The 12717-nt window shown below is 35.0% G+C and overlaps 1 protein-coding gene across 4 annotated transcripts in view; it reads left to right on the top strand.

Annotated features, from left to right (window-relative positions):
• PDE1A (phosphodiesterase 1A) overlaps window positions 1-12717 on the top strand; it is a 266843-nt gene that overhangs the window by 193002 nt on the left and 61124 nt on the right. For all 4 annotated transcript variants that reach the window (XM_059928274.1, XM_059928273.1, XM_059928275.1 and 1 more), the window contains exons 7-8: window positions 4300-4400; window positions 10199-10324. In XM_059928274.1, the coding sequence (XP_059784257.1) occupies window positions 4300-4400; window positions 10199-10324 (227 nt within the window). The remainder of the gene's footprint in view (window positions 1-4299; window positions 4401-10198; window positions 10325-12717) is intronic.

Below are 12717 nucleotides of genomic sequence, written 5' to 3'. Positions count from 1 at the left end.
TTTGGAAGAGTAGGAAGAGTGTGGGCTTTCAAGGCAAGCAAACACAGATTTAAAACCCTACTTCCCCACTTCCTAGCTCACTTGCTCTCCATATCTGTTCCCTTGTCACTAAAATGTGGTTAATAATACTAACTACCTTGTAGTACAACAGTGAGGAGTAACGATATCATATGTGTAATCCTAACCTAGTTCCTGAAGCATAATAGCTATTAGTAAAAATTATTATTAATTTATATATTATATATTAACTTATGTGTATTATATGTTAATATTATTATAATATACTCGCTTTCCATATTGAGTAAGTTATAGTAAAGTACCTCAGTCTATTCAAAGGGATAGAGAAAAAAAGGTCCAACCTTACCTATCATGTAAGCTAAAGGGGTTGTTAATTACACCGTTTTAGACACACCGGGAGCTAATATGTCAATGTGATTTTCTGACCTAAAATTCTCCCAGGCCTATACATATACACATATACATTCTCTATCGTACACACACACACACACACACACACACACACACATTAAATAATTCAGATATGAAAATTACATCCTAAGTCTAAAAGCTTTGTTAGCTTCTCTACCTATCAGTATATTTAGTTAAATTATCTAGAAATTCTGCTTTTGAAACCTTGGACGAATGTATTCAGCATATTACCACCCTGGAATAATGAAGGCTATTGTCATCTGTAGAAGGAAGGAATATTGCGATCTGTGGAAAGAACAGAAATTTTGGAATCAGACAGATTTTAGTTGGAATTCCTGCTCTGCCCCTTGAGAGCTATGTGACCTTTGGCAGGTTGATTCAATTCTTTAGGATTCAGCTGTGTTATTTGCCAAATAAGATTTAAAACATTTACCTAGTAAATGGTAAATAGGGTGATTATAAAAATTAAATGAAACCAGCTACCTAAAAAGTCCAGTTAATGTTCGTTCCTCCTCCTTTCTTTCCATCAACATTGTACATGCTATTAATGGCAGTCAATACCTCTCTCTGGTATAATTTGAGGACTGCGCATTTTACAGTATGTCTACCTGAGCAATTCTCTAGGCAAAATGCAGTTTAGATGAAGCACAATGTCTACACTGCTCATGACTCTTCATTTTAACCCTTTATTTCTGCCCATTAGGAATCAGAAGAACTTAGGTTATGTACTGACCACTGTTCTAGTTGGGAAGAATGATATGATTCAGACTTATTCTCTCTGACTTGTCATCATGAGTCATTTACAAAATTCATGAATTTAAACGACCATTTTCTGAGTTAGAATTCTCATTCAACACCAGTGTAAAATGAATTGTCAACTAAGGACATAAAAATCAGCTCCCAATTCTACTTTCACTAATATGAAATAGATGTATTTTTCAATTAAGTGTGAATGTTCAATGTTTCTCTCTTCCCAAACTAGTTTATAATGTAAACTTAATTGTTAAGACTATACTGTGACAATAATTAAGATGAATTGATGAAGGAAGTACTATTTATAGGAGGCAGAGATTAATGAGACTAAAAACAGGAAACATGTATAATCAATTTTGACAGTTATGAAGATAATAATTTTAAATACTTATGAGATAATCTATAATTAAAATTCATCTCTTGGGCTTCCCTGGTGGCGCAGTGGTTGAGAATCTGCCTGCTAATGCAGGGGACACGGGTTCGAGCCCTGGTCTGGGAAGATCCCACATGCCACGGAGCAGCTGGGCCCGTGAGCCACAACTACTGAGCCTGCGCATCTGGAGCCTGTGCCCCGCAACGGGAGGGGCCGCGATAGTGAAAGGCCCGCGCACCGCGATGAAGAGTGGCCCCCGCTTGCCGCAACTAGAGAAAGCCCTCGCACGAACTGAAGACCCAACACAGCCAAATATAAATAAATAAATAAAGTAGCTATAAAATTAAAAAAAAAAAAAAAAAAAGTACTAACCATGTGCCACAAACTCAGGAATGACAACAGAACCACAGTGGTAGGGAGTTGATTTAAAAAAAAAAAAAAAAATTCATCTCTTATTTCCTAATTTAATTATTTTACAATTGCAGCTTCATATTCTATATTATCATAGTAGATATAGAATATTGCTTTTTAAAAATCACAGGTAAGTCTGTAAATCTTAAATATAACCAATAGGAAATACTTAAGAAAATAGGTGATTTTTTTTCTAATAACAATTTTCTTTATTAAAACAATGGATTTCTGGGGTTACAAAATCTGGTTTAACTTCAATTGCTATTCAGTTCATGGTGTTTAATTCCACAGTCTCAGTGGGGACATTGGAGGCTCAGTCCCAGTTCAGCCGTAATATAGGCCTTTAATGAGGTAATTTCCTTCCTTTTAATGACTCACCATTAAATGCACCTATAAACACAGTGCAGCTAGTTATATCAACTCTCCTTAGTTCTAAAAATTATTTCTGCTTCAGTCATCCAACTGTGAGGCATTTATTCTTGAATTGCAATCACTAAAGATATGTTAACTCATTATTATTTTCCAGATTCAATACCTTAAACAATGTATTTAAAGTAATAAGTTCAGTAAAATGCCATTTATTCTGTATTTTACTGTATATTAAGACTTGTAATAGGCACAGCACATACATAAACTTTAAATTTCTTTTAAAGTCCACATGGGAATGATCACTAATTCTATTTTCATGGAAACTGTGCCTAAGAGGGTAAATAGCTTGTTTGCCTGAGGATTAACAAAGGCTTAAAATCAGGATTCTCTGATTCCACAGTCTCTTTCCACTATTCCCTATTACCTCCTCCAAATGCAAAACTAGTGAAATTCAATTCAACAGACAAATGTCAAGTTCCTACTATGTGCCAAGTACCATGATGGGTTATATGAAAGGAGCAAAGATGAATAAGACTGTGCCTTTAGCAACCATGAGACTCAACAGTGTCACCTCCACTGTTAGACCCATGGACCTACAGTGTCTTCCTGTTGCCTTTTATTCAAAATCTTAATTCATCAGCTCTAATCAAGGTAGCTTATCAATTCTTTCCCATACTCTACCTTCAATCTCACTTCACTTGACTCTCCAACACAATTGTACTATTAGCAATTCAATTTCCGTACAGGCCTCTATAGTATCATTCCATATTTACTCTTTCTATTTAGAATCTCTCTGTTCCCAGCCTTGCATTTAGCTACCAATCTTTGTCCATCCTTCTTCCAAGATCCACTGCCACCAAATAGATGTCCTATCTGCCCTTCTATTCTGTGAGTTTTCATTAAGTATGCATGTACTTTATATTTTTCTGCTGCTTTGTGCAAGGTCTTTGTTTCAAGTGTATGGCATAAAACCACTAAGAGCAAGTTCCACATCACTTTGAATCCTCCATTCTTACCATCAAGTACCACCTACTTACAACACTCTCCAATAGAACTTCCTGTGGTGATGGAAATATTTTGTATCTGTACTGTTCTATAAGATAACCACTTGCCACTACTGAGCAGTTCAAATGTGGCTACTGCAACTGAAAAAGTGACCTTAATTTTATTTATTTTTAATTTAAATAGTCATATGTGATTATCATATTGAACAATGCAGTTAAAGTGTTATGCAAAATGTGAGTAATGAATAAACTATCAAATTACCTAAATGGACTTATAACAGTAGAGAAATTTTATTAAAACCATCCACTTGATAACAACAACAAAAAAATCAATGTATATGAATCAGTGCTCTGGATTTTATGTGAAAGCATTTATTCTTTCATTGTTATTAAGTTTAATTGTATAGTCATAGAATATATGTATCATGAAGAATAAACTTGATAAATTCTTGGAAACTCTTCTAAATCTCTAAATATAAAAACTAAGTTCAGTTTCTCTAATGACCAAAGTGAATATTTTCAACTCACAGGTGGAAAATTTTCTAATAGTAGGGTCTTCTACAAAAGTTGTGCTAAAAGACATTTTAGTGTTGTATGAGTTAATATGTTAAAAATCACTAAACTGAAATGATTTCATGAGAACCCAAATTGGTAAGGCTGTAAATTCAAAATCCATTTAGAGTTCACCTTTTAAATCATAGAAAATTACTTCTTTTCCAATTAGCAAGGAAAATTATAATGTCTGAATTTTTAAATTAACAAGCCATGAAACAATCATCAGCCTCATGAAGAATCCATTATGCACAATTAATGGAGGTAAAATAGGGAAAAAATTATTTAAAATTCATATAACAATTTTATATATTGATTTATACTGTATACAATGAAAATATTTATTTTGTAGAAAGACAACATTGACTCTGCTTTTTGATATGATGGAATCTTTGTTTAATTTAATAGCACTGGCTCACTGAACTGGAAATTTTAGCAATGGTCTTTGCCGCTGCCATTCATGATTATGAGCATACAGGAACTACAAACAATTTTCATATTCAGACAAGGTAAGTTAGATAAAGGATTAACTTTTCTAAGTTAAAACTTGAAATTTATTTTTCTGAATGTTACTTATTTTTAAGAGGATTTCAAAATAATAATGAAGATGTCTAATAAGAATGGATTTTAGCAAAATGCCTTAAGCTTGAAACACCTCAATCAGCAACTCTTATTTATCAAGAATCTTGTATTTTGGTGGCATATTTAACAATTTAAAGAACATAAAAATGTATAAGATAATTTTTCTTTGCCCAGAACTTGCACTAAACTATCACACAAGTCTGACATTTATTCACTGGGACAAATCTTACAACATTATTGTTCACGGCATCAGTCTGGTGTCATTATATATTTGAAAGTAATGAAGTTCCACTTCTGAAAATAATCTAAAGATCAAAGAAATCTAATTTCCAGGTTAGCATGCAATATTAAATTTAAAATAATTAGAAAATTGGATTTTTAATTATGATGATAATGGCAGTTATTAGAATCAAAATACCAGAGTAGAGGTGTATTAGTCTGTTAGGAATATTACATAATACTACAGATTGGGTGGTTTAAATAACAGACATTTTCTCACAGTTCTGAAGACTGGACATGCAAGATCAAAGTGTTAGCAAGTTTGGTTTCTTCTGAGGTCTCTCCCCTTGGCTTGCAGATGGCTGACTTCTTGCTGTGGCCTCACATGACCTTTTTCTGTGCTTGAACATACCTCAGGGTCTCCTCCTCTTCTTATAAGGCATCAGTCATATTGGATTAGGGCCCACCCTTTGACCTCTTTTAACATTAATTATCTCTTTAAAGGCCTTATCTCCAAATACAGTCACATTCTAAGGTACTGGGGTTAGGACTATAAACATATAAATTTGGGGGAACACGATTCAGTCCATAATAGAAAGGGGCTCTAAGCTCTTTTTGACTGCAAAGAGATTTCAGCACCCGGCAAACAGAATTTGGTTTAAGACCCATCAGGATCCAATTCACTTGTTTACATAGGATCCTGAATTTCTGTCTTTCACTAGTCAGAGATGCTTAAGATGGACATGTAAGTCGAGAGACTGGTTTCTTTCTGGAACTACTGTAGAGCTCTCTATTCTTGTTGAGGGAAAACTAAACCCAGTTATTTTTTGTTTGCTCATTTTTTTTTAATTAATAGACTTTATTCCTTAGAGTAGATTTAGGTTTACATAAAAATTGAACAGAAAGTACAGAGTTTCCACATACTCCTTCCCCAACCCCACAGTTTCACCTAGTGTTAACATCTTGCATCAGGTGTGGTACATTTGTTACAATCGATGAACCAATATTGATACTTTTTTTAAAAAATTTATTTATTTTACTTATTTATTTTTGGCCGTGTTGGGTCTTCATTGCTGCGCGTGGGCTTTCTCTAGCTGCGGCGAGCAGGGGCCACTCTTCATTGCGGTGCGCGGGCTTCTCATTGCGGGGGCTTCTCTTGTTGTGGAACACAGGCTCTAAGTGCGCAGGCTTCAGTAGTTGTGGCTCGCGGGCTCTAGAGTGCAGGCTCAGTAGCTGTGGCGCACGGGCTTAGTTGCTCCATGGCATGTGGGATCCTCCCGGACCAGGGCTCAAACCTGTGTCCCTTGCATTGGCAGGTGGATTCTTAACCACTGCGCCACCAGGGAAGCCCCTTGATACATTATTTTTAGCTAAAATCTATAGCCTGCATTTTGGTTTACTGTTTGTGTTATACATTTTATGAGCTTTACAAATGTATAATGCCATGTATCCACCATTATAGTATCATCCGCAATAGTTTCACTGCCCTAAAAAGTCCCCTGAGCTTCATCTTTTCATTCCTCCCTCCCTCCTTCTCCCTTTACCCATGGCAATCACTGATCTGGTTAAGATCTCTAGTTTTGCCTTTCCCAAAATGTCATGTATTCAAAATCATGCAGTGTGAAGCCTTTTCAAACTGGCTTCTTCCACTCAACAATATGCATTTAAGGTTCCTCTATGTCTTTTCATGACTTGATAGCTCATTTCTCTTTACTGCTGAATAATATTCCATTGCATGGATGTACCAAAGTTCACGTATTCAACTATTGAAGGATGTCTGGGTTTCCTCCAAATTTTGGCATTTATGAAAAAGCTGCCATAAATGTTCACGTGCAGGTTTTTGTGTGGTCTGTTCATTTGTATTTTAAGAGCAATATTTCTAAAAATTGATTTTCCAGCTATAGGAATTTGTTGTTTTGATGTGGGGAGCGTGGAACATTTTATTAAAATACTGGACATTTTAGAGCTTCAAGGGATCCTACAGTGACTGAGATCCACATTATAGATCATCTGGTCTAAGCCTCACAGTCTAAGAAAAGAAAACAAAGATCTTAATAGGTGAAATTACCTAACTATATGCACATAGTCAGCTGATGGCAATAGCAGGGCTGAGAAGCTGAGATAAGGGACACTTACTCTCAATCCAGTCTATTTACATAACTCTGCTCCCATGGGCAGAGACAGACATATAACAGTCAATCTTTTACAGCCTTAAATGGATGGACTTGAAAATTATGGCCCCTTGACAGAGACAGAGGGAGAGTTGAAATTCAAACAATGAAATGTTGGGGAAAGCATTCTGTCTATTCCTAGAGTCTCCCAGATTGACAGAGCATAAAGTGAAAAGGAAGACCTTGAAGTCTGGTTGTACAGCAGGGATGTTATTAGCCTACACATTTGTAGAGTATAGAGATGTCCTGTTAAACATCAAAGGAAAGGTAAACTATGCAGATCATTTTTGCTTAGCAAAGGCTCTTCTATATCCACCAAATTCATAATAAGTGGGATTTTAATTAAAGACAGCTCATTACTGAGCTGGGCCCAGTGTAGGACCACAGTTTTAGGAATTGGAGAAGGGAGCAAGTGATTTGCTTCCAATAAATATTTCTTGCTCTTTCTATTTTGAAAAGTAAAGGCAATGGACTGGCCTCCAGCAGCAACATTAAATTATCACTTCTAGATTTCTCCTTTTACCATTTATTTACAACTGGATGAAGAGTCCTAATCTACTTTATACTTTAGACTGCAGAGAAGGAAAAGGAGATGGAGAAAAGAAGGAGGAGAAAGAGGAGAGAGAGGAGGAGAATGAAGAAGAATACACTTTTTACTATTTTATATTAAGAAGCTCTGTATAAAAACTGGGGGAAGGTCTAGTATTTTACTTATTTTCTTATATATTGTCTATCAGGGTCAATTATTTAATGGATTAATTCTACAAGAACTTGAACATTTTATGAACAAAAAAGTTGTAATGATCACAAATGCAACAATATGATGTGCTTTTTGAAATTATTGGCTTCACATTTTGTCCAAGGATATATTGGTTTTATGTTACTGATATCAATAATTCTATCATATTTTATATTATTCATTATTACTTGGATTTAGAGTTGCTTTTCTAATATGGAAACCTACTTACTGGATAATGCAAAATGACTGAAAAATAATTTAAAACATAGTGCAAGGCTAGATTTGAGTTCAATACAGACATTATAATTCATACAATCCTTGAAAGTGTAAATAAATAGAAATAATTTCCTCTTTGTGAAAAGAAAATGCCAAGCTACATGTAACCATGGACACTGGGTATTGCTTAGAATCTTGTTCTTTCCATAGCAGTCAAAGATTATCTCAAACATTAAGACCATTCTGTATTCTCAGCGTCCTATTGGATTTATGAGACAAAATCACACATAATTTGCTACAATTAAATCTGGTTAAAAAACACATCTTTGCTTGTTGCTGTACAAAACTCTGATGAAAGAATTCAAAGAAGAACTACATAAATGAAGAGATATTCCATGTTCATGGATAGGAAAACTCAATATTGTCAAGAAGTCAGTTCTTCTCAACTTGATCTATAGACTTAATGCAATCCCAATAAAAATACCAGCAAGTTATTTTGTGTCTATCAGCAAGCAGATTTAATGTTTATATGGAGAGGCAAAAAGACCCAGAACAGCCAACTCAACAATGAAGGAGAGAACAAAGCTGGAGAATTGACACAATCCAACTTCTAGATTTACTATAAGTCTACAGTAAACAAGACAGTATGGTTCTGGCAAAAGAACAGACAAATATGTCAATGCAGCAGAATAGAGAGCTCAGGAATGCACTTACATAAATACATTCAACTGATCTTTAACAAACAAGCAAATGCCATACAATGGAGCAAAGATAGTCTCTTCAACAAATGGTGCTGGAACAACTAGACATCCACATGCAAAAAAATGAATCTGGACACAAACCTTACACTCTTCATAAAAATTAACTCAAAATGTATGATAGACCTAAATGTAAAATGCAAAACTCTAAAACTTCTAGAAGGTAACATAGGAGAAAATCTAGTTGATCTTAGGCGTGGCAATGACTTTTTCAATACAACACCAAAGCACAGTTCTTGAAAGAAATAACTGATAAGCTGGACCTCATTAAAATTAAAAATTTATGCTTTATGAAAGGCAATATCAAGAGAATTACAAGATCAACCGAAGAGTAGGAGAAAATATTTGCAAAAGATACATCTGATAAAGGACTATTGTGCAAAATATATAAAGAAGTCTTAACACTCAACAATAAGAAAATAAAGAAACTGATTTAAAAATGGTCCTTAACAGATACCTCACCAAAGAAGATATACAGATGGCAAATTAGCTTACGCAAAGATGCTCCATATTATATGTCATCAGGGAAATGCAAATTAAACAATGAGATATCACTACACATCTTTTAGAAAGGCCAAAATCCAGAACATTGACAACACCAAATGCTAGTAAGGATGTAGATCAACAGGAACTCTCATGCATTGCTGATGAGAATGCAAAATGGTACAGCCATATTGGAAGTCAGTTTGGTGGTTTCTTAAAAAACTAAGCATGCTCTTACCATGTGAGCCAGCAATCACTCTCCTTGGTATTTACCCAACAGAGCTGAAAACTTATGTCCACACGAAAACCTGCACAGAGGTGTTTATAGCAGCTTTATTCATAATTGCCAAAACTTAAAAGCAACCAAGATGTCATTCAGTAGGTGAGTGGATAAATAAACTGTGATACATCCAGATAATGTAATATTATTTAGTGCTCAAAAGAATTGAGCTATCAAGCCATGAAAAGATATAAAGGTAGCTCACATGCATACTAAAAGATTCAAGAATTCAATCTGAAAAGGCTACATACTGTATGAGTCCAACCATATGACATTCTGGAAATGGCAAAACTGTGAAAACAATAAAAAGATCAGGGGTTGCCAAGGGTTCAGGCGATGGAAAGGGAAGGATGAATTGGCAGATCACAAAGGATTTCTAGGGCAGTGAAAATACTCTGTATGATACAACAATGGTAGATGTATGTCGTTATACATTTGTCCAAACCCATAGAATGTACACCACTAAGAGTAAACCCTTAAGGTAAACTATGGACTCTGGGTGATAATGATGTTCAATGTAGATTCATCAGTTTCAACAAGTGTACCACTGTGATTGGGGATGTTAATAATGGGGGAGGCTATGCATGTGTGGGGACCAGGGGGGTATATGGTGAATCTCTGTACCTTCTGCTCAATTTTGCTGTGAACCTAAAACTGCTCTAAAAAATAAATGCTATTTTTTTTTAATTATCATACAGTAAAAAACAAAAAGAAAGGAAACTAAGTACTTCCATAAGTCTAGGTGTTTAATTATAGGATTTTTACGGATGTTATTTTGTCTTATGACTTGAGTAGTTTTCAAAGACACTCATGAGGTCTAAAGAAATCCTCTACTTGGCATTTTGTTTTTAATTCTTAGGTCAGATGTTGCCATTTTGTATAATGATCGCTCCGTCCTTGAAAATCACCATGTGAGTGCAGCTTATCGACTTATGCAAGAAGAAGAAATGAATGTCCTGGTAAATTTATCCAAAGATGACTGGAGGTGAGTTTCAGAGGAAACCTAGAGGAAATTTAATCTTAGGGAAAAAGTTAAGTGATGTAAACTGAAGAAAACAGATGAAAGTCAATCCTTTACTCACACAACAAACTCAGTTCCCTTTGACTGGATGATTCTGAGGATGATTAGTGCCTAGAAGACGGTGCAGGAGCCAGGCTCTGTTACATGGAGCTGAACTATTTCAAGGCCAATTCAACATCTATATGCATCATAGCCAATCCATAAGATTATGTACCACATAAGAAAAACCTTAAGATACATAACTACATACTCCCGGGAGTGGAGCTCTGCTCAGTTGTACCAATATGTGGTCCTACATGAATTCAAAATTTTAGCATCACACTGATTCCTTCATATATTACTTTTCTATATGTGTTTAGATTTTCTAAAAATCAAAGAACTCACTATTTGGGGAAAAAATTATGAATATAACATACTAAAATGACCTAGATGCAAAGGGTAATCTTACATGTTTCTCCAAGGCATCTGTCTTCTTAGAAAAAAAAAATTATGTGAAATGGTATTGCTTATTGCCATGCAGGGAAAAATAACAAGATGCACCCCTACTACTCAGCATAACATTCCCTCCTTTCTTCTTGATCCTCAGGTCATCATCATCCCCTTCATTTGACTATAGGCTTGCCAGATGTAGCAAATAAAAATAAAGGACATCCAGTTAAATATAAATTTCAGATAAACATAGACATTTTTTAGTGTAAGTATATCCCTAATTTTCTGTGGGACCTACTTACACTGAAAAAAAAAAAAAACAGGAAGCCTTTATCTTTAACTAAGATCTTGTTAAAAGTCAGTTAATGGTCTGAAAAAAATTCCTATTCAAATTCAAATATCAAAGTGTTGTTTAGGTTTGTTTCTGTTTTTGTTTTTTTCTTTAAATCAAGGTGAAAAGAAATGTCCAAAGAAGTAACCTGGAATTAAGATCTGCCTTAAAATAAATAAATAAAAGTTTATTTCGGGGTTTAAAACAAGCCCTAATTTCCCATGGTTACTTCTCCAAATATTAAAACTTCCTGGATTTTCAAGGCTGGAAAAAATATGGGCTCACTTTTGCAACTGTAGAAAAAGCTCTGAAGTCAGGAGAAGGAGGCATTTTGTTTTGGGAACCCAATTCAGGCCTCTCATTTTACTCCACAGGAAACAATAGCACAGTTGGGTCACCAACCTAGGAAGGCCAGGATCTAATTGTGAAGCCACCACTGCTGGGTATGTGGAAAATAGAAGGGCAAAGGTAGAAACAGGGACACAAGTGCAGAGGTGTTTCCTAAGGTCCGAGAGATTGACTGTTTACATCTAGAGTCTTAATTTATTTCTTCATCAGTGATTATCATTCCAAGAGGTAACATTTGTATTATTAATTTTATTATTCCTTTGAATTAACTATTTTCTTCTCAAAGTTATTCTGTTGCTATTTCAGTGTGATTTTTTTCTATTACACTGTTCTTTAACATCTTTATTATTTATTCTCATAATTTACTCCTCTAATATTTTATATTTTTGTACAGTAGCTAAGAAGTTACTGTACAAAACATCCTAATTGAGTGTTTTTATAGAATTTTTTTTTCAGTCGCTCCACAAGGCTTGCAGGATCTTAGTTCCCCAACCAGGGATAGAACCCATGGCCCCGGCAGTGAGAGCACCAAGTCCTAACCACTGGACTGCCAGGGAATTCCCAAATTTTTTTAACACATACTATAATATCACATGATTTATGATTTGATTTATCATATGATTTAACACTGTTCCCAAAAAGCTGTAAAAGATTTATTTGCTAGTATAAACTTGATACTATTTTACCAAGAATTAAAATGTGGATAGCGGGACTTCTCTGGTGGCTCAATGATTAAGATTCCACCTGCCAATTCAGGAGACAGGGGTTCAAGTCCTGGTCTGGGAAGATCCCACATGCAGCAGAGCAACTAAGCCCGTGTGCCACAACTACTGAGCCCACGTGCTGCAACTACTGAAGCCTGTGCGTCTAGAGCCCATGCTCTACAACAAGAAAAGCCACGGCAATGAGAAGCCCGCACACTGCAACGAAGAGTAACCCCCCCCTCACTGCAACTAGAGAAAGCCCACACGCAGCAACAAAGACCCAACACAGCCAAAAATAAATAAATAAATAAATTAATTAATTAAAAATAAAAAAATAAAATATAGGTAGCTTTTTAAGGGTTTGTAGGTTTTCTGTTTGCAAATCTATTTTTTAAAGTAACTTTAGTAACTATAAATGCAGTAATTTTTAAATTTTGGCAAGAAAAATGTACAAATAAAGTAACATTTCCTTTGTGTACTAGTTTGCCTATTGATATTAGTTGATTATTGATAATATCTAACATTTATTGATTACTGTTAAAAAA

This window comes from Balaenoptera ricei, chromosome 7 (assembly GCF_028023285.1).
Source record: "Balaenoptera ricei isolate mBalRic1 chromosome 7, mBalRic1.hap2, whole genome shotgun sequence".
NCBI classification, from domain to species: domain Eukaryota; kingdom Metazoa; phylum Chordata; class Mammalia; order Artiodactyla; family Balaenopteridae; genus Balaenoptera; species Balaenoptera ricei.
Note: the sequence above shows the minus strand (reverse complement) of the source record. Positions and strands in the feature narration are given on the sequence as shown.